The sequence below is a fragment of the Tinamus guttatus genome, unplaced genomic scaffold, assembly GCF_059628265.1.
Source record: "Tinamus guttatus ecotype Peru unplaced genomic scaffold, ASM5962826v1 Tinamus_guttatus_pri_ptg000922l, whole genome shotgun sequence".
Lineage (NCBI taxonomy): Eukaryota > Metazoa > Chordata > Aves > Tinamiformes > Tinamidae > Tinamus > Tinamus guttatus.
The window spans coordinates 94912-118811 of record NW_028289456.1 but is presented as its reverse complement, the minus strand read 5'-3'; the positions used below and the strand labels follow the sequence as shown (position 1 = coordinate 118811).

The 23900-nt window shown below is 68.9% G+C and overlaps 4 protein-coding genes across 4 annotated transcripts; 2 read left to right on the top strand and 2 right to left on the bottom strand.

Annotated features, from left to right (window-relative positions):
* The first annotated feature begins 214 nt into the window (after positions 1 to 214).
* SLC33A2 (solute carrier family 33 member 2) lies at positions 215 to 2585 on the top strand. Its single transcript, XM_088538032.1, has 6 exons — positions 215 to 220; positions 657 to 1332; positions 1638 to 1785; positions 1913 to 1971; positions 2187 to 2296; positions 2412 to 2585. The coding sequence occupies exons 1-6, from the start codon at positions 215 to 217 to the stop codon at positions 2583 to 2585; spliced, it is 1173 nt and encodes a 390-aa protein (XP_088394158.1).
* Positions 2586 to 3154: 569 nt separating this feature from the next.
* On the top strand, positions 3155 to 7991 carry LOC148591189 (alanine aminotransferase 1-like). The gene is made up of 11 exons (XM_088538031.1): positions 3155 to 3271; positions 3739 to 3828; positions 4623 to 4731; positions 4815 to 4948; positions 5026 to 5269; positions 5971 to 6050; positions 6117 to 6253; positions 6322 to 6493; positions 6565 to 6720; positions 7012 to 7124; positions 7901 to 7991. Exons 1-11 carry the CDS (start codon positions 3155 to 3157, stop codon positions 7989 to 7991), a joined length of 1443 nt encoding a protein of 480 aa, XP_088394157.1.
* A 362-nt stretch (positions 7992 to 8353) lies between these two features.
* GPT (glutamic--pyruvic transaminase) lies at positions 8354 to 14874 on the bottom strand. The gene is made up of 11 exons (XM_088538038.1): positions 14726 to 14874; positions 12790 to 12879; positions 12604 to 12712; positions 12386 to 12516; positions 10925 to 11168; positions 10768 to 10847; positions 10555 to 10691; positions 9794 to 9968; positions 8903 to 9058; positions 8691 to 8803; positions 8354 to 8454 (listed from the first exon to the last, which is right to left on the bottom strand). Exons 1-11 carry the CDS (start codon positions 14864 to 14866, stop codon positions 8364 to 8366), a joined length of 1467 nt encoding a protein of 488 aa, XP_088394164.1. The 5' UTR covers positions 14867 to 14874; the 3' UTR covers positions 8354 to 8363.
* A 1821-nt stretch (positions 14875 to 16695) lies between these two features.
* Positions 16696 to 22398, bottom strand: PPP1R16A (protein phosphatase 1 regulatory subunit 16A). The gene is made up of 11 exons (XM_088538030.1): positions 22152 to 22398; positions 20513 to 20583; positions 19881 to 20026; positions 19706 to 19809; positions 19504 to 19628; positions 19284 to 19409; positions 19133 to 19208; positions 18826 to 18955; positions 18163 to 18337; positions 16942 to 17004; positions 16696 to 16875 (listed from the first exon to the last, which is right to left on the bottom strand). Exons 1-11 carry the CDS (start codon positions 22396 to 22398, stop codon positions 16696 to 16698), a joined length of 1443 nt encoding a protein of 480 aa, XP_088394156.1.
* Between the last annotated feature and the right edge of the window lie 1502 nt (positions 22399 to 23900).

Below are 23900 nucleotides of genomic sequence, written 5' to 3'. Positions count from 1 at the left end.
GCCCCTCTAGCCCGCCCTTCCGGCCTCCTCGCTGGCCGCGGAGGCCCGCGGCGGCGGGGGCCCCGCGCGCGCTGCTCGGGTCGCTATGGTAACCGGGGGGGGGGAGGGCGGGCCCTGTCGCTATGCGCGGGGGGGGGATCACCATGGCAATGGGGAGGGGGCTGTTAGCACAGGCGGAACGTGTTGCCATGGCAATAGAGGGAGGCCCACAGCCATGGCGGTGCCGGGCCTGGTGCCATGAAGCAGCCTGGGCTGTTGCCAGGGTTACGTATTGGCGGGGGGTATTACTGTGTGCAGGGGTGATGCCGTGGTGATGGGGTCAGTCACTGCGGTGATGGGGGTGTTACCATGGTCACTATGCCAGCGAGTGTTGCTCTGCTGAGGTGGTGACAGGGGGTTGTCGCCCATCATGTCATCCATCGTGTCACCCATGAAAGAGTGACAGAGAGGGTGGTCCATCCCTATAGCCACGAGGGTAACTGGTTGCTATGGTGCTGGGGAAGGAGCTGTTGCTAGGGGGTGGCGGTAGGGCCGGTCGCTATAGTGACGGTCACTATACTATATAGATCCCCGCTATAGCGCGGGGACTCCCTATGGGGCAGGGAAGGGGAAGCGGGGGGCACCATGAGCCACCCACAACCCCCGTCCCCCCGCAGGCGCCGTCACCATCCCCGGGTCGCAGCGAGGGGCGGCTGCTGCTGGCGCTGGCGCTGCTGTACGCGGCACAGGGGCTGCCGCACGGGCTGCAGGCGTCGCGGCTGCCGCTGCGGCTGCGCGCGGCGGGGCTGCCCGTGGCGCACGCGGCGCTGCCGCGGGCGCTGCTGCTGCCCTGGCTGCTCAAGCCGCTGTGGGCGCCGCGGGCCGCGCGCCGCGGGGCCTGGCTGCCGCTGAGCAGCGCCGCGCTGGCGCTGGCCACGCCGGCCTGCGCCCTGGTGCTGCTGGCGCCGCCGCCGCCGCCCGCCGCCGTCATCGCGGCGCTGCTGCTGCTGCTCAACGCGGCGGCCGCGCTGCAGGACGCGGCGCTGGACGTGGCCGCCGCGCGCGTCCTGCCGCCGCGCCAGCTCGCCCGCGCCGGCGCCCTGCAGGTGGTGGCCTACAAGGCGGGCGCCGCCGCCGGCGCCGCGGGGCTGCTCGACGCCGTGCCCGCCCGCCCGGCCGCCGCCGCCTGTGCGGCCCTGCTGGCCGCCGCCGCCTGTGCCGCCGCCGCGCTCCACGTCCGCGCGCCGCCTGTGCCGCCCGCGGCGCCGCAGCGCCCGCCCGGCAGCCTCGGCGCCCTCCTGCGCGTGCCCGGCACCGCCGCCCTCGCCGCCTTCCTGCTGCTCTACAAGCTCGGTGCGTGCCCGCGGGTGTCTCGGGGACGCGTTGTCTCCCTGACGTCGTTGTCTTGGTGATGCCGCCATCCTGGTGACTGCCATCTCCATAACATTGTTGTCTCGGTGATGCTGTTGCCTCCGTGACGCTGTTGTCTCCATGATGCTGCTGTGTCTATGACGCTGCTGTCTCAGTGACGTTGTTGTCTTGGTGACGCTGCTGTCTCGGTGACACCATTGTCTCCGTTACACCGCTGTCTCCATGACGCCACCGTCTTAGTGACACCGCCGTCTCGGTGACGCCGCTGTCTCCCTCCACGCGCGCAGGGGAGCAGGGCGCCGCCGGCATCTTCCCGCTCTTCCTGCTGGACCGCGGCTTCTCGGCGCCGCAGCTCGGCTTCTGGAACGGCACCGTGGCCGCCGCCTGCTCCATCGGCGGCTCCCTGCTGGGCGGGGAGCTGGTGGCCGCGCGCAGGTGGGTGACACTGCGGTTGTCACCATGCACGTGGCAGTGTCCCTCCATCCCGAGCCTCTGTCACGGTGTCTCCACACAGGCGGCTCCTGGCTCTGCTCAAGACCTTCCTGCTGCTCCGCTGCTGCAGCCTGGGCCTCCAGGCCCTGCTCGTGGCCACCTACAAGGAGGACAACGTGGCCTTTGCTGGTGAGCGGCCACGGGGACAGCTGGAAACCCTCGTGCGTGTGTCCCCTGTGAGGACCATGATGGCTCCTCCACCCCCTTATTGGCGTTGTCCAACCACAGTGTTGTCACTCCCCATAGAAAACGTTGGGTTTCACCCCATCCTTGACCCCTCTTGCGGTGGTTTTGGGTGCGAACAGGGTGTTTTCCCAGCCCTGTCTCACGCCTGTCCCCCGCAGTGGCCGCCGTGCTCAGTGACTGTGCCCAGCACCTCGTCGGCGGCGCCATCACCTCGCTCACCTTCGGCGCCATGATGGGCTGCACGCAGGGCGCCCCCGAGGCCATCCAGGTACCGCGTCCCCCTCGGCCTCCCCCGGCGCCGGCGCCCGGATCACAGAGCCGGCAGCTCCCCGCACGGCGCTGCCGCCTCCCTGGGGACATCGGTGTCCCCATGGCCGTCGCAGGCCACCCACTGCAGCCTCCTGGCCACGCTGGAGCTGCTGGGCAAGCTGACGATGAGCGCGGCGGCCGGCGGCCTCGCCCAGGGCCTCGGCTACGCCGGCGCCTTCGGCTGCTTCCTGGCGCTGGCGCTCGCCGCCTTCCTCTACGCCGCCCGCGCCTTTCCCAGCGGGAGCTGACGCCCGGGATGCTTCCCATGATGGAGAGACGGACTCGGAGCTGCCCCCGGATCCCGTGGGATTGGAGCCGCTTCCCAGGCTCCGGACGTGCCGGAGTGGCCCCCATTAAAGTGAGCGGGGGCCGGGGTGGCCGCGCTCTCCCCGCTGGAGACGGAGACGTCGGTGCCACAACTTCTTGCACAGGGAAGAGGGGAAAAGCCAGGAAGGGCCGAGAGGGGGCTGTGTCCCCGGGATCCCCCGCTGCCCCGGCCCCGTGGTGTCCCCTCGTGCCATGGGGTGTCCTGAGCCCCCAAGGTGTCCCCACTGTGTCCCTGGACCGTCTGCTCCTGCTGACCCATCTTGTGCCCCACTGCGCAGGGAAGGGCCCTGGCTGCCCTGGGGCGCTGCAGGGGTGGCAGGAACCCGTGGGGCTGGGTGCCCTATGGGGCTGGTGCTGGGCACCCCGTGGGGCTGGGTGCCCCATGGGGCTGGGTGCCCCGTGGGCCGGGGCGGGCCCGGGGGCGGGTCAAGGGCGGGCCCGGAGCCGGACCCGGAGCCGGACCCGGTGCCGTCGGTGCCGCCGCGGGGACATGGCCGGGTCGGAGCCCCCTGGAGCGCCCCCGAGCGCCGGGATCGGGATCGGGGCCGCCCCGGCGCTGGAGCCGCTGCTGCTGCGAGCCGCGACCCTGCAGCGGGAGCTGGAGCAGGTGGCACGGGGACACGGGGGACACGGGGACACCCACACGGGCCCTGGGGACGCTGCAGCCACCCCCGGCCCCACCAAGGTCCCCGCGGCCCCCGTGTCCCTAAGGACCCCTTTGCCCCCAGGTCCCCGACACCACCAGGGTCCCCGTGGCCCTGCAGGACTCTCTGTCCCCCCTCCGAGTCCCTGCAGTCCCCAGGGCCCCTCAGAGCCCCCTGTGCCCCACGGTCCTGCTGGACCCCCCTGTTTTCCTACACGTCCCTGCAGCCCCACAGGGTCCCCCGGGCCCCCATGGTCCTTAAGATCCCCCTGCTCCCCGCAGGTCCCACGTCCCCCCAGTTCCACTGTCCCTGCAGTCAGGTCCCTGCCATCGTCAGGGTGCTCTGGGGTCTTCCCCCGCCCCAGCCCGTGGCGCTGCCCCCTGCTTTGGGGGGGACACGGGTGTCACCAGGAGGGTGGCCGTGTCCCCAGGGCCAGCAGAAACCCTTCGCCGAGGTCCTGTGGTGCCACTCGGGGGACGCGGCCGCTGCCGGGCGCCGGCCCCTGGCCCTCCTGCGGCAGGTGACGTGTCCCCTTGTCCCCCCCCCGCCGTGTCCCCAGCCACCCCGCAGCCCTTCGGCCCCACGGCCGCACTCGGCCGCCCCGCACGGTTCATCATTAATCGGGCAGCGCCATGGGGACAAGGTGCAGGACACCCTGTCCCCGTCCCTGTCCCCACCCCATCCTCGTGCCTGTCCCAACCCCTATCCCCATCCCTGTGCACATCCCCGTCCCATTCCCATTTCCATTCCTGTCTGCATCACTGTCCCCATCCCTGTGCACGTCCTCATTCTAATCCCCATCCCCATCCTTGTCCCCATCCCACCCTCATGCCTGTCCTAGTCCCCATCCCTGTTCCTGTCCCAATCTCCATCCCTGTGCACCTCCCCATGCTCATTCCTGTCCCCATCTGCATTCCTGCCTCCACCCCATCCTCATGCCTGTCCCTATCCCCATCCCATCCCCATTTCTGTTCCTGTCCCCATTCCTGTGCATGTCCCCATTCTAATTCCCATCCCCATCCCTATCTTCATGCTCATCCCAATCCCTATCCCTGTGCATGTCCCCATTCTAATCTCCGTCCCCATCCCTGTTCCTCTCCTCCTTCCTGTCCCAGCCTCCATCCCTGTGCACCTACCCCTGCTCATCCCTGTCCCCATCGCCGTTCCTGTCCTTGTCCCCATCTTTGTGGTCCCCTCACCAGCCTCCCAAGCCCTCCAGCCCCACCCTGGACCCCCACAACCCCCCGAGTCCCTCCCTGTCACCCCGTGGGGCTGTCACATGTCCCCCCTCCACGGTCGGGTGTCCCCGCACAGGTGGCGGCCGCCTGTGCCTACCCCGCACTGCTGGACACGGCAGCGGTGTCGGCGGCGGCGGCGCGGGAGGCCCAGCGGGTGCTGCAGCAGCTGCATGGCGCCAGCCCAGGTACCGCCGCCACGGGGGGACGTTGGGGACAGGGCAAGCGGGCAGTGTCACCCCGGACCCGCACGGTGTCCCCCACCCCGCAGGCGCCTACAACCTGGAGTACGTCACGGACACGGTGGCCCGCGCGGCCGCCCGCTTCCTGCAGCGTCGCGACGGCGGCGCCGCCTGCGCGCCCGGCACCGTGGTGCCCTGCGGCGGCACCGCGACCGCCATCGTGGTGAGCGGCGCGGGCGGCACCGCCGCGTCCCCGTCCCGCTGCGGTGTCCCCTGTGCCACGGCGCGGCTGCCCCGCAGGACGTGCTGGAGCTGGTGGCGGACGCGGGGGCGGCGCGGCGGGCGGCCGTGCTGGTGCCCGCGCCGGGGCCCCCGCTGCATGCGGCGGCGGCGGCGCTGGCCGGGGTGGCCGCCGTGTCCTACGCGCTGGCCGAGGAGCGGGGCTGGGACGTGGACGTGGCGCTGGTGCGGCGGGCGCTGCGGCGGGCGTGCGAGCACTGCGAGCCCAAGGTGCTCTGCGTCGTCAACCCCGGGGACCCCACGGGTGAGCGGCACCGGGCCCCCGACTTGTGTTGCATGCACCATGCACGCAGTTGCATGCACCATGCATGCCATGCACCATGAACATAGTTGCATGCGCCGTGCGCACAGTTGCATGCACAGCATCACACACAGCAGACATGCACCATATACCGTGCTGCGTGTACCATGCATGGAGCTGCATGTGCCATGCACAGAGTTGCATACACCATGTGTGGCATGCACCATCCACACCGTTGCATGCACCATGCACAGCATCACATGCAGCACGCATGCTTCTACGTGCACCATATACCACGCTTCATGCACCATGCACAGTGTTGCATGCAGCAAGCAGCACACATGCAATGCACAGTGCTGCATGCAGCATGCACAGCATTGCATGTGCTTGGGATGTTTCTACCTGCCCCACGCACAGACCTCCATGCACCATGCATGCCTCTACGTGCGTGCAATTGCATGCACCTTGTACAGGGTTGCATGTGCTGTGCATGACAATAATGCATGTAGCTGCAGGCACCATGCTCAGAACGATATGCACCATGCCTGGCTCTGCATGCACCGTGCACAGTGCACTCGTGCCATGTGTGGCGCTGCTTGCACTGCACCTCCCTGCATGCACCGCCCGCAGAGTTGCATGCATCGTGCCTGGAGCTCCATGCACGGATGCTGCATGCATTCTGCACCTCTCTGCATGCCCTGCAGGCCACGTGCTGAGCCGGGCGAGCATGGAGGCCATCGTGCGGCTGGCGGCCGAGGAGAACCTGCTGCTGCTGGCAGACGAGGTGGGTGCGCGCGCGCTTGGGCCGGGGCCGCCCGCGGTGCCCCGTGCAGCCCGGTGTCCCCCGCAGGTTCACCAGGACAGCGTGGCCGCCGGCGGCCGCCCCTTCCTCTCCTTCAAGCGGGTGCTGAGCGAGATGGGCGCCCCGCTGGCCACCTCGGTGCAGCTCGTCTCCTTCTACTCTCTGTCCAAGAGCATCGCCGGGGAGTGAGTGGCACCCGCGGGGGCACCCGCGGTGGCACCCGCCGGTGCCAGCGCCTGCTCTGCTCCCGCAGGGCCGGTTTCCGCGCCGGCTTCTTCGAGCTGCTCAACATCGACCCGGGGCTGCTCAAGTGCTTCTACACGTGGGGGCTCTCTGTGTACCCCCCCATCATGGGGCAGGTTCTGCTGGACGTGGCCATGCAGCTGCCGGGCCCCGAGGCGCCCTGTTACGCCGCCTTCACTGCCGTGGGTGCCGGGCGCACGGGGAGCGCGCAGGGTGCGCGCGGGCACCCGCATCACCCCCGTGTCCCCCGCAGGAGCGGCGGGCGCTGCAGGACGAGCTGGCCCGCAAGGCCCGGCTGGTGCACGAGCTGCTGGCCCCGGCGCCCGGCATCCGCTGCCAGCCCGTGCAGGGCGGCGTGCGCGTCTTCCCCCGCGTGGAGCTGCCGCCGCGCGCCCTGCGCCAGGCCCGGGTGACACGGGCGCATGGGGACACGGGGGGCGCGGGATGCTGCAGGGGTGCGGGATGCCCCGTGGCATGGGGGGAGGTGGGGACACCTGGAGCATGGGCTGCTGGGGGACACAGGGTGTCCCATGACATGGGGTGACACCTGCGGGTGCAGGATGCTGCGGGGATGCAGGATGCCCCGGGACATGGGGACACCTGGGGTTGTTGGATGCTGTGGGGATGCAGGATGCCCTGTGACATGATGGGAGGGGGTCATGGGAACACGGGGTGACCATTGCTGCCCCCCTATCCGCAGGCGCAGGGCCTGGAGCCCGACTTCTTCTTCTGCCAGAAGCTACTGGAGGCAACGGGCATCGTGCTGGCCCCAGGCAGCGTGTTCGGGCAGCAGGAGGGCACCTACCACGTGGGGTACTGGGGAGGGGGAACGGGGTGGCGAGGAGGGCAGGGCATGGGGTGGGAGGCGGAGTGAAGGTGTTGGGATATGAGAAGGATGGGGGCGCTCAAGAGGTTGGGGTTGAGTGGGGGGCTGTTGGGATGGGGGGTGGCAGGTTGGGTGGTGGGACTGGTTGCTGGGTGGGTGGGTGGTGGAGGGCTCAGTGTTGGGGCGAGAGGTTTGGTTGAGTGGTGGGACTGGTTGGGTTTGTGTGGGGGGCTGGTTGGGGTGGGTGGTTGAGGTGAGATTTTTGGGGTTGGACAGTGGGACCAGTTGGGTTGGGGTGATGGGTGTTGGGAGAGGGTTGTTGGGAGGAGATGCAGGGTTGGGTAGTCGGGCTGGTTGGGTAGAGTTGAGGTGATAGATGCTGGGATCTGGTTGGGTTTGATGATGGATTCTGTGGGGACTGGTTGGGGTGGGCAATGGGGCCAGTTGGGTTGGGTTTAGTGATGGGTGTTGGGGCAGAGGTTGAGTTGACTCACAGGGCTGGTTGGGTTGAGTTTGGTGATGGGTGTTGGAGGCTGGTTGGGTAGAGGTTGGGGTGGACAGTGGGACCAGTTGGGTTGACTTTGGTGGTGGGTGTTGGGGGGGTTGGTTGAGTAGAGATTGGGGTGGGCAATGGGGTTGTTTGGGCTGGGTTTGGGGACTGATTGGGATGGACAGCAGGGCCGGTTGGCCTGGGTTGGGTGACGGGTGCTGTGGCCGAGGCCGGGGGGGCTGCAGGAGCGGCCATGGGTGCCGGTGCCCTCAGGCTGTCGCTGCTGCTGCCCGTCGAGACGCTGCGGCGGGTGCTGAGCGCCCTGGCCCGTTTCCACAGCACCTTCGTGCGGGAATTCTCCTGAGCGGCCGCAGCCCGCACGACCCCCACGCACGCGGCCCCATTAAAGCCCCCGTTGCACCGCAGCAACGGCCTCCCGTCCCCACACGCCGCGGAGGAGAGGGGCACGAGACAGCCCCAGTGACGCACGGCCCCACACACCTCCTCACTACCCTTTTATTTGGGGGTCCAGGGGAACCAGGGAGGTGGGGACCAGCCCCGGGACACAGGGTGCCCGTGTGTCCCCCTGGGAGGCACTTGGGGACAGGAGGCACTTGGCACCGGGATGAGCGCCTGGTGTGGGGTGAGGAGCGTTGCAGGACGTGGGGATGGATAGGGACACAGGGGGCCCCATGGGGACACCACAGAGACCCCCATGGGGATGAGGGGGATGGCGTTAGGAGAACTCCTTGGTGAACTTGGCATGGAACCGCGTGAGCTTCTGCAGCAGCTCCCGCAGCTTCTCCGTGGGCGGCAGGATGGTCATCCTGGGGCACGGCGGGCGCTGGCACCGGTGCGGGACACCCAGCACCCCCTCTCCCCCCATGGCACCCCACAACCCGCAACCAGCACCCAACACCCTCCTCCAGGCACCCAGCCCCGCGTGTGTCCCTCCGTGCACCCAGCTCCACGGATGTCCCTCCATGTACCCAGCCCCACGCAGCTGGCTCCATGCACCCATCCTCACATACCCATCACCCCTCTTCACGCCCCGGGGACCCACCGGAAGTGGAAGGTGCCCTCGCGCTGCCCGAAGCCGCTGCCGGGCACCACGCAGATGCCCGTCTCCTCCAGCAGCCTCATGCAGAAGAAGGCATCCGGGGCCTGGCCCAGCGCCTGCACCACCGGGCACCCGTCAGCCCCGAATGGGACATCAGGACCCGCTCATGGGGCGCCAGGGAGGACCTCGGTCCTGGCACGGGTCCCGGATGCTACCTTGGCCTCCTGGATGGCGCGGGCTGGCAGCTCGATGCGGGGGAAGGAGTACATGGCGCCCTGCACGGGGTTGCAGCGGATGCCGGGCGCCTGGTTGAAGATCTCCTGGGTGAGCCGGGCCTTGTGCGCCAGGGCGCTGAGCACCTCCTGCTTCTCCTGCAGCAGCAGGGGCGGGCGCTGAGCTGGCCCCAGGGTGCCACGGGGGCTCCTCCCTGCCACCCTTGTGTCCTGCATCGGTCCCCGTGCCAATCCTGGCCCCACATCCATCTCCCATGTCCATCTCCATTCCCCATGCCCATCACCATGGCCATGCCCATCACCATGGCCATGCCCATCCTGAGTCCTGTCCTGTGGCCATGCCCACCCTCATGATCATGATTGTGTCCATCACCATGACCATGCTCGTCTCCATGCCCATGTCCATGCCTATGCCCATCACCATATGAATCCTCAGTCCCATGTCCAGCCTCATCCCAGTGTCCATCCTCATACCCATCCCTATGACCCTGATTATGCCCATCACCATGATCACGCTCATCCCCATGCCCATTCCCATCCATCCTTATCCTAATGTCCCATGATCATGACCATGCTCATCCTCAAGTCTGTGCCCATCACCATGCCTGTGCCCAGTCCCATGTCCATGACCATCCCCAACATCAGACTTATCTCCGTGTCCATTCCCATGCCCTTACTCATCCTAGTCTCCATACCCATGTCCATCTCCATGCCCATGATCATGCCCATCACCATGACCATGCTCATCCACATATCTATGCCCATTCCCATGTCCATCCCCAGACTTATCTCCATGTCCATTCCCATCCCAGTCTCCCTGCCCATGTCCATCCCATGCCCATCGCTGTGCTTGTGCCCCCATCCCACACTCACGGCCATGAAGCGCTCATAGGAGGGTTCGCCAGGCTGCGGCGGGGCCACCACGGCGTCCAGGATGATCTGCCCGGGCACGGGCGGACACAGGCGCACAGAGACCATCTTGATGAGCTGCTCCCGCACCTCGGGGTCCATGTTCACCACCTCCACAAAGCCGCTGCGGAACCCGCACCTGGCCGCGCATGGCCCGTGGTGGCACCGCCGGGCATGTGCACGCCGAGGCCACCAAGTCATGGATGGGCGCCCAAGGATGGAGACCCCATGGAAGGGACCCACAAGGACCCCATGGAAGGGACCCCCCCCCCGAAACAGGGACCAAGGCCCCACAGATAGAGAGCCATGGGAAAGGAAGCTGAAAACAGGGCCCCATGTGTAGGGACTCCCAGGGGCACCACCATCCCCCATGGGGCTGTGACAACAGCATCCCCACCCCAGCATCCATGGGGCCAGGGCACCACCAACCCCATTCCAGCATCCATGGGGCCATGCAAGCACCATGCTACCCTTGGAACCATCGGACTGGGGCACCACCAACCCCACACCAGCACCCATGGGGCTGGAACAACAGCATCCTCACCCAGGGACCTATGGGGCCACCCACCCCAGCCCAGCACCCCACGGAGACAGGGCATCACCATTCCCCCTCCAGTATCCATGGGCCCACCAGCTCCAGTATCCGAGGTTCCTTGGCACCACCACCCCAACCCATGGCACTGTGACCACCCAGCCCACGGGAGTGAGCACTATGGGGCACTCACTCGCCCATGAAGCCCTTGGAGACGGAGTGGAAGGAGGCCAGCTCCACCACGTCCTTGTAGGGTGACCCCAGCTCGAAGAGGACCTTCTTGAAGGAGTGGAAGGCCGAGCCCTCGGCGTAGACGTTGTCCTGGTACACCTGGGTGGGGGGTGGCACCGGGGACTCCGCCCGGACACCAGGGCCCCGCGGGCGGGTGCTGCCACCCCCCGCTCACCTCGTCGGCCATGAGGAAGAGCCGCTCCTCGTAGGCCAACTTGATGATGTCCTCGATGCACTGCCGGCTCTGCACCTGCCCTGGGGACCGCGCGCGGCGTCACCCGGGCACCGCGGCAGCCCCGGCGGGTGCCCCCGTGCCGCCCGCTCCGCGGTACCCGTGGGGTTGCCCGGGTTGATGACGCAGAGCACGCGCGGGGCGCAGTGGCGGCGGGCATGGGCCAGCGCGCGCCGCAGCTCGCCCAGCTCCAGCGCCCAGCAGCGCTCCTCGTCCAGGTAGTAGCCGATCTGCACGGCGCTGAGCTCGGCCACGGCCGCCGAGTAGAGCGGGTACTGCGGGATGGGCACCAGCACCCCCGTGCGCGTGGCGCCCTCGCCCGACACCAGCAGCTTCAGGATGCCCTGCGGGACGGCGGGCGCTGGCACGGGCAAGGCGGCGCGGGGACAACGTGCTGGGGAGGGGACAGGGTGGGCAGGGGGACAATGTGGGCAGGGGGACCCGGGGGATGTGGGGACAGGGTGGCACGGGGGGACAAGGTGGGTATAGGGACAGGGTGGGCATGGGGACAGTGTGGGCATAGGAACAGGGTGAGCGTGTGGGCATGGGGACAGTGTGGGCACAGGGACAAGGTGGACATAGGGACAGGTTGGACTTGGGGACAATGTGGGCATGGGGGCAGGGGAACCAGGGGGTATGGGGACAGTGTGGGTGTGGGGACACAGTGGGCATGGGGACAAGGTGGACATAGGGACAAGGTGGGCAAGGGGACAATGTGGGCATGGGGACCAGATGGACAGGGGGGCAAGGTGGGCATGGGGACAGTGAGGGCATAGGGGCATGGTGGGCATGGGGACATCATGGGCATGGACCTGGAGAAAGCGTGGGGACAGGGATGGCTGGGACATGGGCATGGGGACAGCATGGGGATGGGGACAGCATGGGCATAGCATGAGCACAGGGATTATGTGGGCATGGGGCGGGGGAGAGCAATGACGTGGGTATAGGGACAGCGTGGGCACAAGGATGGCCTGGGGACAAGGACAGGGAGGGCAAGGGACAGAATAGATAGAGGATGGCATGGGGATGGGGACGTGGGGACAGTGTGGGCTTGGAGGTGGCTGGTGCCCGGGGACAGCGTGGGGGCAGTGTGGGCATGGGGACAAGGTGGGGCCTGTGGCCAGGACGGGCATGGGGACAGGGATGGGGACAGTGTGAGCTTGGGGGACCACTAGGAATAGAGGGGGTTGGCACTGGGAGGACAAAGGGATGGGGGGGACACGGGGATAGGAGACATGGGGACAGCACGGGCATGGGGGCAGGGTGGGCACAGCGGTGGCACGGGGACAAGCCGGGCACAGGGACAGCACTGGGCACAGGGACAGCGCTGGCACCGCCACGGAGGCAGCCGTGGGAACTGGCGGGGGGGGGGACAGCTTGGGGACATCGCGGGGGTGGCCCCCTCCCGCCGCCCGTCTCGGTGCTGCCCGTCCCGGGGCCGGTGCCAGGTGCTGCACAAAGGCCCTTTGTGGCGCCGGCGCCGCCGCGCTGGCCAAGGCGGCGGGTGGCAGCGGGTGCGGGGCGGGGGGCGGGACACGGGGACACGGGGACCGCTCGGTACCACGATGGCGTCGCTGGCGCCCGTGGAGAGGAAGACGTCGTCGTGGCGGGCGGGCACCCCGTCGCGGCGCTCGAGGAACCGCGCCACGTCCCGCCGCACCAGCTCGATGCCCGGGCTGGCGCTGTAGGCACCTGGTGGCGGGGCCGGGGGTCACAGCCGTCCCTCTGTCCGTGTGTCCGTCCGTCCCGGGAGGTGTCACCGGGGCGGGTGTCACTCACCGGCGCTGTGGCCGGCGCAGGCGTCGAGCAGGCGCCGCGCGCGCTCCTTGGCGTCCGCGGGCGCCCAGGGCTGGTCCAGCAGCTCCGGGCACAGGCACAGGGCGATCACCTGGCGGGCACCGCTCAGCCCGGACGCCTGGGCCCTTCCCCGCCTTCCCGCCCCCCCGGGCCCTCCCTCGGCAGTACCTGGCGGAGGAAGGTGATGGGTTTCTGCCCCATGGCGTGGGCATCGCCGATGTTGGCTTTGATCACCTCAGTGAAGGGCTTGGGGACGCCCTGTGGGCACAAGACGGGGCAATGAGGGGCTGGGGACCCCCCATGAGGGCAGGTCCCCCGGCACGGGACTCCTGCACCCAGGGGACATCTGGGACATAGGGATCTAGAGCAGGGATGGTGGCCAAGGGAAGGGGTGGGGGACAGGGACAGCGGGGACCTGGGGACGGTGAGCCAAGGATGGCTGGGGGACAGGGGACCCAGGGATGGCTGGGACATGGGGACCTTGGGGACAGCTGGGCACTGGGGACATCCAGGATGTGGGACCCAAAGACAGTGACTGTGGCATGGCAGAAGTATGGGGACCTTGGGGACAACTGGGAGGCTGCCATATGGCACCTGGGGACCACAACCCAGGGATGCCTGGGGCCCAGGGAGCCTTGGGGACAACTGGGGCAGGAGGACATGGGGACGGGGGAGCCCCCGAGCGCAGCCGGGCACAGAGGGAGGTCCCCGAGGTGCCCTGAGCGCCACCGTCCCCGGCGGCGCCCGGACTTTGGACGGCTCCGCGCCGGGCTGGACTCTGCCCGCCCCGCACCGGGCACCGCCTGCGGCTCGGGGACGTTTCCGGGGTGCCCCGCGGGGACCGGGCCGGACGCGGCGGGGACGGGCGCGGGCGGGAGGCCAGGACCGTGCGGGGACGGGCACGGGGACGGGGACGGGGACGGGGACGGGGACGGGGACGGGAACGGGGACGGGGACGGGCACGGGGACGGCGCCCGCCCGGCAGCGCCGGAGGCTCCGGTTTCAGGACGGCCTGTGCCGCCCGCGGGGGCAGGTCGGGACGGGCGGGCGCGCAGGCGCCGCTGTCACCCGCAGTGTCACCCGCAGTGTCACCCGCCGCGTCCCCTGCGGGCGGCGGGGACGGGCGGCGCCGGGGCCGCCCGCGGTGCCAGGCGGGAGGCGACACCGGGAGCCCGCGGGCACCACGTGTGGGGGGACAGGGGACACGAGGGGCGGGGGACACGGGGCGCAGGGGACGTGGGGTGCAGGGGACACATGAGGTGCAGGGGACAGGGAACATGGGGTGCACGGAACCCGGGGTGCACAGGACAAGGGGTACCCGGGACATGGGGCTGCAGGGGACAAAAGGGATCTAGGACACACGGGACACACGGGTTGTAGGGCGCACGGGGCGGGGGACATGCGGGACACGGGACACAGGACACGCAGGACACTGGACACACGGGGCAGGGAACAAACAGGAGTGGGGCACACAGGACATGGCACATGGGGGACACGGGGCAGGACATGTGGCCGTGCCACCCACGTGGCCCCCCGCAACCTGCGCCCTGTCCCCTCCCGTGTCCCCGCGCGGCGCTGGGAAAGCGCCCAGGTGGCAGCGGGGACGTGGGACGTGTCCGGCTGGGCCCCGGCGCGGGGACAGCGCGGGGGGCGCGGGACGCGGTGCCCGGGACGCGGTGCCCGGGGGGTGACGGCGCCCGCGACAGCGCGTCCCGGTGCCACCGGCTGCGGGTCCCGGAGCGGGAGGTCCCGGCGGGGGCTCCGGGAGTCCCGGAGCGGGAGTTTGCGGGATGGCACCGGGAGTGCTGGGAATGCCGGTGCGGGGGGTCCCGGGGGAGGACCCGGGGTCCCGGTGCGGGGGTCCCGTTGTGGGGGTCCGGGGAGTCCCGGAGCGGGGACTCCTGGTGCGGGGATCCCGGGGAGACACCGGAGGGTCCCGGTGCGGGGGTCCCGGTGAAAGGGGGGCCGAGGGGGTCCCGGTGTGGGGATCCCGGGAGTCCCGTCGCAGGGGTCCCGGTGCGGGGACCTCTTGGGGTGTCCCGGTGCGGGGGTCCCATTGCGGGGGTCCCGGTGCGCGGGTCCCGGTGCGGGGCGGTGCCGGTACCTGGCTCAGCTCGCGCTCCAGCTCCAGGGCGCGGGTCACGATGGGCCCGCGCACCGCGTACTCCACGCGCCGCAGCGCCGGGTTCATGGTGGCCGCGCTCAGCACCGGCTCCCGCCGCCGCCCCGGCCCCGCCGCCGCCATCGCGCGCCCGCCCGGGAGCCTGCGGGGCCGCAGCGCCCTCAGCGCCCGCATGGCCGCCCCGCCGGGCACCGGCTCCGGCACCGGCACCGGCTCCGGCTCCGCCCCGCAGCGCCCGCCCCGCCGGGCACCGGCTCCGGTACCGGCCCGGCCCGGCGTGGAGCGGCCCCGGCGCGTCCCGGCTCCACCCGCACGTGAAGCCGCGTGGGGCCAGCGCTGCAGCACGTCCCACACCCCTGCCCCACAGCGACCCCCGCCCCACAGAGAGCCCCTGCCCCGCCCCACAGCGACCCCCTGGCCAGTCCTGCCCCACAGAGACCCCCGCCCCACAGAGAGGTCCTGCCCTGCTCCACAGCGACCCCTGCCCCACAGAGACCCCCTGTCCTGTCCTGCACCACAACGAGCCCTTTCACTGCCCCATAGCGACCCCCTGCCCCACACCGACCCCATGCCCTGTCCTGCGCTGCCCCCCAGGGCTCCCCAGCGCCCCCTACCTCCTGGAACCGCCAGCCCCTCCGGACCCCGCCCTCTCTGCCCGTCCAATCAGGGCCATGCTCCATTGTCCCTGGCCCCGCCCCCCGGAGCTGATTGGCTGCTGCTGCCCCACCCAGGGCAGGGGGGCGGGTTCGAGTGCTCCGCGCCTGGGGCACCTGCCCCACATCCCCCTCCACGGGCCATGGGGTGCCCCATAGCGCATGTCCTGGCTTGTGGGGCACCCCATAGCCTGTCCTCTCAACTGTGGGGTGCCCCATAGCCCATGCCCTCGTTTGTGGGGTGCCCCACAGCCTGACCCCTCTTCTGTGGTGTGCCCCATAGCCCGTCTCTTCAACAACAGGATGCCCCGTAGCCCATGCCCTAGTCTGGGGGGTGCCCCATACCCCATGCCCTGGTCTGTGGGGCGCCCCATAGCCTGTTCCTTCACCTGTAGGTTACCCACAGCCTGTCCCTCCCCTCCAGGAGGCCCCATAGCTGATCCTTGGGCCTGTGGGGTGCCCCACAGCCTGCCCCTCACCCATGGGGTGCCCATAGGCCACCCCCTTGGCTCCAGGCCGCCCCATAGCCTGTCCCCTCACTTGTACGGTGCCCCATAGCCTGTCCTCCCGTCTGCCCCATAGCCAGGACCACCCATGTGGAGCAGCTCAGCCTGCGCATAACCCTGTGCCCCATAACCTACCCCTACCATGCGGCGACCCACAGCCCCCCACGGGGGCCACCCTGCGGTTCCCCATAGGGCGCCCCACAGCCACCGCGTCCCCTCCCCCCAGCTCGGGGCGGCGCCGGGTCCTTATCTGTCCCCACAGCAGCAGCACTGGGGGGGAGGGGGCGCTGCCCCACAACTTATGGGGCCGGGACCCCCCCGCCCGGCACCACCGAGTGCCCCCGGGGCCGCCTCTCACCTGTGCGCGAGGCCTGGGCTGCCACCCCCGCAGGTGACGCGTCCCTGTCCCCGGTTCCCGTCCCCGCACAGGCGGCGCCGGGTGACAAGGGAGGGCCCCAGGGTGGTGCCACCACCGCCACCGCCTGACCTTTGCCAGCAGCTGCAGCCCGCTAAATATAGCCGCAGCACCGGTGTCCCCGCGGTGTCACCCACCGGGGTCCTCGCGGTGCCACCCACCGGGGTCCTCGCGGTGCCACCGGGGTGGCCCTGGCCGTGTCCGGCCGCCCGGAGCCACCGCGTGGTGCAGAGGTGACCTTGGACCCCAGGCGCGCCGGTGCCAGCGGCGCCGGTGCCAGCGCGGGCGGCCCCTGTCCCCTGTCCCCGTCCCTGTCCCCACAGTGGCCGCAGGACACAGAGCCGGTGCAAAACGGTGGCTTTGATGGCGGTCCCCGTGTCACATCACCTGGCAGCAGCGGCGCTTGTCGGCCGGCGCCTCCTCGGCGGGCGCCGTGAGCCGCAGCAGCGGCGGGTCGCGCGCCGCGGTGCCCGCGGTGGTGGCCGCGGTGGTGGCCGCGGTGGCCTCGGGGACGTCGGGGACCTGGGGCCGCTGCAGCTTGGCGGCCGCGCGCTGCCGCTTGAGGTCGGCCAGCGTGTGGTGGCCGCGGGGCCGCGCGGGCGGCGGCGACGGGGACGGCGGCACCGCGGGGACGGCGGCGCCATTGCCCTGCGCCGGCGGCGACGGAGCCTCCGCGGCCTCCGCGGCCTGGGGAGAGAGGGACACGGTGAGGGGGACACGGGGGACATGGAGAGAGGGACACAGGGACGAGAGGGATGACAGGGACATGGTGAGAGGGACACGGTGACGAGAGGGGCACCATGAGGGGGACAGGGGGACAAAAGGGGCACGGTGACAAAAGAAGTGAGAGGGACATGGAGAGAGGGACATGGTGATAAGAGAAGTGAAACTGACGTGGTGGCAAGAGGGACATGGTGACAAGAGAGGTGAAAGGGAGATGGTAGTAAGAGGGACACAGTGAGAGGGACACAATGGACAGAGGGACGCAGTGAGAGGGACACGATGACAAGAGGGACACGATGACAAGAGGGACACAACGGAGGGAAGGGGACACAAAGAGGGACACAACAGAGAGAGGGACACGGTGACATGAGGGAGATGGTGACGAGAGGGACACGACAACAACAGGGACATGGTGGGGAGAGGGACACACTGGTGAGAGGGACACGGTGACAAGAGGGACACGGTGACAAGAGGGACACGGTGACAAGAGGGACACCATGAGGCGGACACGGGGACAAGAGGGGCATGGTGACAAAAGAAGCGAGAGGAACATGGTGAGAGGGACATGGTGACAAGAGAGGTGAAACTGACGTGGTGACAAGAGGGACATGGTGACAAGAGAGGTGAAAGGGACATGGTGGTAAGAGGGACACAGTGACCAGAGGGACGTAGTGAGAGGGACATGGTGACAAGAGGGACACGATGACAAGAGGGACACAATGGAGGGAAGGGCACACAAAGAGGGACACGACAGAGAGAGGGACACGGTGACACGAGGGAGATGGTGACGAGAGGGACACAACAACAACAGGGACATGGTGGGGAGAGGGACACACTGGTGAGAGGGACACGGTGACAAGAGGGACACAGCGGCGAGGGGGACACAGCAAGAGGGACAGGATGGAGAGAGGGGAGCAACGGCAAGAGGGACGAGAGGGGACACAACGGGAAAGGGACACGGTGGCGGGAGGGACATGGTGACAGGGACACAGTGGAGAGAGGGGCGTGGAGAGAGGGATGCGGGGACGAGGGGGTCACAGTGACAAGGGGGATGCGGGGACGAGGGGGACACGGTGACGAGGGGGTCGCGGTGACGAGGGGTCGCGGTGACGCGGGGCTCACGGGCGGGCGCCGCTCGCCGTCGCCGTCACCGTCGCGGTCGCGCTCGTTGTCCCCGTCCCCGTCGCAGTCCCCGTCGCTGTCGCGCCGTCCCCGCTGCCACACGAGGGCCTCGCGCTGCTGCTCCCGGCGGTAGCGCTGGCTGCGCTCGGCGCCGCTGCCCCTGCGCACCACCTTCCTGCGGGAGCGCGGGCCCAGCGCGGTGTCCCCAACGGGGTGTCCCCAACGGGGTGTCCCCAACGGGGATGTCCTCACACGTGGCCCCAACGGGGGTCCCCAACATGGTGTCCTCAAAGGGTGCCCCAACGCGGTGTCCCCAGCACAAGTGCCCAGCACAGTGTCCCCAACAGGTGTCCCCAATAGGTGTCCCCAATGAGGGTCCCCAACACGAGCCTCCAACACGTCCCCAGTGCAGTATCCCCAGTGGGTGTCCCCAGCGGGCGTCCCCCAAGGGGCTGTCCCCAACATGCATCCCCAGTGGGCATCCCTAAAGGGCCGTCCCCAACACGGCGTCCCCAGCTCAGGTCCCCAACACGGTGTCCCCAGCGTGGTCCCCAACACGGTGTCCCCAACACAGTGTGCCCAGCAGGGTGTCCCCAGCACAGGTCCCCAGCGCGGTGTCCCCAGCGCGGTGTCCCCGCACGGTGTCCCCGCACGGTGTCCCACCCGCGGCTGCCGGCGCTCGACGTGCGTCGCTGCAGCGGCGCCTTGTGCCGCTCGTGCGCCCTCCGCACGGCCTCGCGCCGCTGCCGCAGCTCCAGCAGCTTGGCCCGCACCTCCTCGTCACCGCACACGTCTGGGGACACGGGGACACGCGAGCGGCTGGCGACCCCCCGTGCCACGGGGGACACGAGGGGGACAGGGGACACCGGCCACGGCCACCCCGGCGGGGGACCCAAGGCAGGAGGTGGATGGCCCAGATGGGCCAGGGCCACCTCACCCCTGGTGGCCTTGGTGGCCCTGGGGCGCTCACCCAGCGGCGTCTCGTCCAGCAGGGACTTCCCGTCGAGGTCGGCGCCGTGGGCCACCAGCAGCTCCACCAGCTGCATCTGCGCCGGGGAGGGGACGGCAGCCGAGGGCAGCGCCCGCGGGGCCACCGCGTCCCCCGTGCGCGTGTCACCCACCTGTCCCCAGCACGCGGCGGCGTGCAGGGGCTCCCAGCCGTCCTCGTCCTTGGCGCCGGGGCTGGCGCGGTGCTCCAGGAGCAGCTCGGCCGCCTCCGCGTAGCCGTGCGCCGCGGCCACGTGCAGCTGGGGACGCGGGGGGTGACGCGGGGGTGACGGGGGGGGTGACGCGGGGGGGTGACGCGGGGGGGTGACGCGGGGGGGTGTCCCCGGTCCCTACCAGCGTGGCGCGGTGGCACCGCGGCGCGTCCAGGTCGGCGCCGTCGCGCAGCAGCTGCCGGATGTCGCGCAGCATGGCGCGCTCGCCCGCGCCGCGCGCCGCCTCGATGCGCTCCTGCGTGATCCCTGCGGCGCCGCGGCGCTCAGCGCGGAGCTTCCCGACGGAGCGGCCGCGTCCCGGCGGGACGAGGGCGGGCGCTCACCCTGCTCGGCCATGGCGGCCTCGATGCGCTCCAGCGTCACCTCGTCCTCGCACAGGTCGTAGGGCATGTTGCCATCCGAGTTGACGGCCAGGAGGTCGGCACCGCTGCGGGGGACACGTGAGGACCCCCCCCGCCACCCGGTCCCCGTCCCCACGGCGTCCCCGTCCCCACGCACTGCTGGATGAGCAGCTCCACGAGGCGCAGGTGGCCGCAGGTGGCGGCCGCGTGCAGCGGCGTCCAGAGCTCGGTGTCGCGCGCGTCCACGTCGGCGCCCGCCGCCAGCAGCAGCGTCACCGCCGCGTCGTGGTCATCGATGCAGCACTGCGGGCACGGCGGGAGGCTGCGGCAGCGCCCGGGGACACCCGCACTGCTGCCGCGGCCTCCGCGGAGGCACCGGGGGAGGCGTCCGTGGGGGAGCCCATGGAGGTGCCCATGGAGGTGCCCACAGAGTTGCCCATGGAGGAACCCACAGAGGAGCCCATGGAGGTGCCCATGGAGGAGCCCATGGAGGTGCCCATGGAAGTGCCCACGGAGGAGCCCATGGAGGAGCCCATGAAGGTGCCCATGGAGGAGCTTGTGGAGGTGCCCGTGGAGGTGCCCACAGAGGAGCTTGTGGAGGTGCCCGTGGAGGAGCCCAAGGAGGAGCCCACAGAGTTGACCATGGAGGAGCTCATGGAGACGCCCATGGAGGTGCCCATGGAGGTGCCCACGGAGGAGCTTATGGACATGCCCATGGAAGTGCCTGTGGAGGCGCCCATGGAGGTGCCCACGGAGGAGCTCGTGGAGGTGCCCACGGAGGTCGCCTACCTGGTGCAGCGCCGTGAGGCCGTCCTCGTTGGCGAGGTCGGGGCTGACTCCGCTCTGCAGGAAGTGACGAACTGCGAGAAGGAGCAAAAACCGGAGCATCAGTAACAGGATAACCAGGAATAACTGGATCATCAACACCCGGATCGTCGATAATCGGAGCATCAGTAACCGGATTACCATCAATAACCGGATTACTGTCAATAACTGGATTACCATCAATAACCGGATAATCTAGTAACCAGATAACCACAAATAACCGGATCATCTAACGCGCCGGCTCCAAGTCGAGCCCTGTTGGCAACACCCCTCAGTGGGTGTTAATTGTCACTGGGTTTTGGGAATTTGGGGATATCATTTACATGGGGTAGCAATGCTTCCCGGCTGGCTCTCTGCTGCGGGGAAAAATATCATTTGGTTTAGAGCAAAATTCTAAATAAAAACTTAAAATTCCAAAATTATAGAATTCAAAAATTCTAAAATTTGAAAATTCTAAAATTTGAAAGTCCTAAAATTCTGCTCTCTAATAAAGAGAATTAGTATTTTTCAGCTCTTGCGTGGCAGAAAATTGCTGCCTTTGCAAATCCTGACTTTAGAGATCTCTCGTCTCCACGTTTCATGTCTGGTTAAAAGGTTCCCATCTATTTTCCCATTCCACAAATTCTTCCATAGTTTTTTTTTCCATGTTTTGGTCCTAGCGTGTCCGGTTCAGGGGAAGTAACTAGGACAAGGTGATTATTGGGGATGGATTCACGATACTATAAGGAAAGGAAACAGTAAATTGCAGAAAATGATTCTTAATTTTCGCCTCCAGCTGCTCCACACGGGACCCGCAGCTCCACAGGGAGCTGCACAACCTCCTATCCCGGGAAGGGAGCGGAGAGACGGGATATTCCGGCCCGGAGCGTTAGCTGTGTCCTTGAACGTGAGTTAAAGCCACAAGTGGATCCAGAACGCAGCTAAGAGCCCAATTTTGGCCAGTCTGCCCCCAAAACGCGGAGCCCGATCCCTGTGGCTCCCTGGATCCAGAGGCGGCTCCCAGCGTGGGGAAGGGGCTCCCAGGAGAAGGTGACACCGGAGTCTTCCTTGCCTGGCTCAAAGGCCGGCGCCTCAGGAGCCGCAGACCGGACTTTGCGCCCGGAACGACGCCGGAGGGAGCGTCGGAGCCGCAGGTGCCGCCTCGGGATTTTTGGGAACATCACCTCTATTTTTAAGCCGGATCCGTATTTTCCATGGGGATAATGACAGAGCAGCCACCAGCTCAGCTTCGTTGGCACCCGCTGCCTCCCGGTGCAGAAAAACAGGGAAAACGCGGGCGGATTTGAGGGGCTTTTGCAGGAGCCGTGCAAACAGCACATGGAACGGGGGATATTCCCAAATATTCCAGAGATATTCCCGGATATTAAGCACTGGGAACATCCCGAGTGCACGGGTGCTCTCGAACACCAGTCGCGAGTTGCCTGTTTCCCCTCCGGCGACTTTTGGGGCGCAAAGTTGCAAACTGCAAAGTCGCGAATTTTTGCAAACCCGTTTTCAAGAGAAACGCCGCGAACGCAACCCCCGCGATGCCCGAATCCCGCGGGAACGCCCGGGGGAGCCGTCCCGCCCTCTCCAAGCCCCCGCGCCCCGGTGCCGCTCGTACCTTCCTCGACGTCGTTGCGCGCGGCCGCCTCCAGCAGCCGCACGCTGTCCGGGAACGTCACCCTCTTGTCCCCGCCGCGTTCCCGGCGTCTTTCCCGGCGCTCCCCGCCGGCCGGCGCCTCCTTCTCGCGCTGCGCCCAGCGCTTGAGCTGCTGCGCGCGGCGGCTCCGCGCGAGCTTGAGGCGCTCGGCGGGGCCCACGCGGGCCAGCGCCGGCAGCTCCGCCAGCAGCTCCGCGTGCTCCGCCATGGCCCCGGGGACGCGGGGACATCAGCCGCCCGCCGCATCCCGCCCCATTCCCGCGGGGACGCCGGGCTGCACGGGGCGGGCTCCGAGAGGAGCGGGAAGCGGCGGGAGCGGATCCCAGGAAGCGGCCGGACAGGTTTGCGGGGCGGCACCTCCGCCTCTCCCAGGGCGCCGAGGAAGTTCTGCCGGGGCCGCTCCCGGTTATCCCGGGAAGCCTCTTCCTCCCCGCGCCCGCCCGGCGGCTGCCCCCATGCCGGGCCCGGCCGCTCCGAACGGCTCCGAACGGCGCCCGCGGCCGCTCCGGAATTCCTAGCGCTGCCCGCAGGGAGGGCGGGAGAGGCCGGAGCGGGCAGAGCCCATTCCCGGCGGGAGGGCGGATCAAATATCCGGCAGCCGCGCAGGATCCGCGCGCGCCTCCCGCTCCCCGCGGCCCATCCGACGGGCCGCGCTTCCCGGCGGCGGGAATGCCGCGCGCGGAGCGGAGCGGAGCGGGGCGGAAGCGGCGCCGCTCCGGAGCGAGCGCCCGCTCCGGCCTCCCGGGCGCCGGCGGCTCCTCCCCCGCGGGCGCCGGCGGCTCCGGAGCTTCCCGCGCTCGCGGGCACCTGGAGCGGAGCCCTGCGGAAAAGGGGGAGGGAGAGGAGGGAATCACAAGGGGGAATGTGGCGGGGGGGCCGGCGCCGAGCGCTTCATCCGGGATTAACCTACAAGGAAAGTTGGAGCAAATTCCCGGGCGCTCCGCGCGCTCCCTGCGCCCCGCGCCATTCCTTATCATCTCCCAAATATCCCTCCAAACGTCACCTTCCCCCTCGCTCGGGCCTCTAGATCCGTCGGCAGCGGGGCCGGAGACACCCCGTCCTTCCCGGGAAACCTTCGCCTCCTTCCCGAGGAGCCGAAGTGCGCAGAGATAAGGGGGAGATAAGGGAAGGGCGCCGGGAACGGCGGGGGATGCTCCCGGCGCGATCCTCAGTCCCGCCTCCAGCAGCTCCCGAGGCTCCCCGGGGAAAAACAACCAGGATTTAAGGCAGGGGACAATGTCACGCGCCGTCCCCTTGCCGGCTCCCCGGGGAGCGCGAATTCCGTGCGGGAATGTCGCCTGCCCGGGGGCTCATCCCGGCTCCGGAGCGACAACCACCCTCACAACTTGCTGTCCCTTCCGCACGCGGAAAGCCGGGACGCGGCAGAGACGGATATTGGGAAGCAGCGCCGGGAAGGCAGCGAATGCGCCCGAGATCCACGTGGAAAAGGAAGAGCCTTAGGGAACACTCGGACATCCCTATTCCCACTGATGCTCCTGCCCCGCAGGCGCTGGAGGCGACGGCTCCAGCGGGGCAAAGTCCCAGGGCGAAAATTCCAGCGGATTAATCCCGGCCTAAACCTCTGCCGAGCTCCGCTGCTCGGGAATGCCGAGGCCGGGGGCAGCTCGAGCGCTAAATCCCGGCAAAGTCCCTGAGGAATTTGGGAGCGGGGTCAGCGGCGCCTGCGGCCGGACCGGAGCTTTCCCGGAG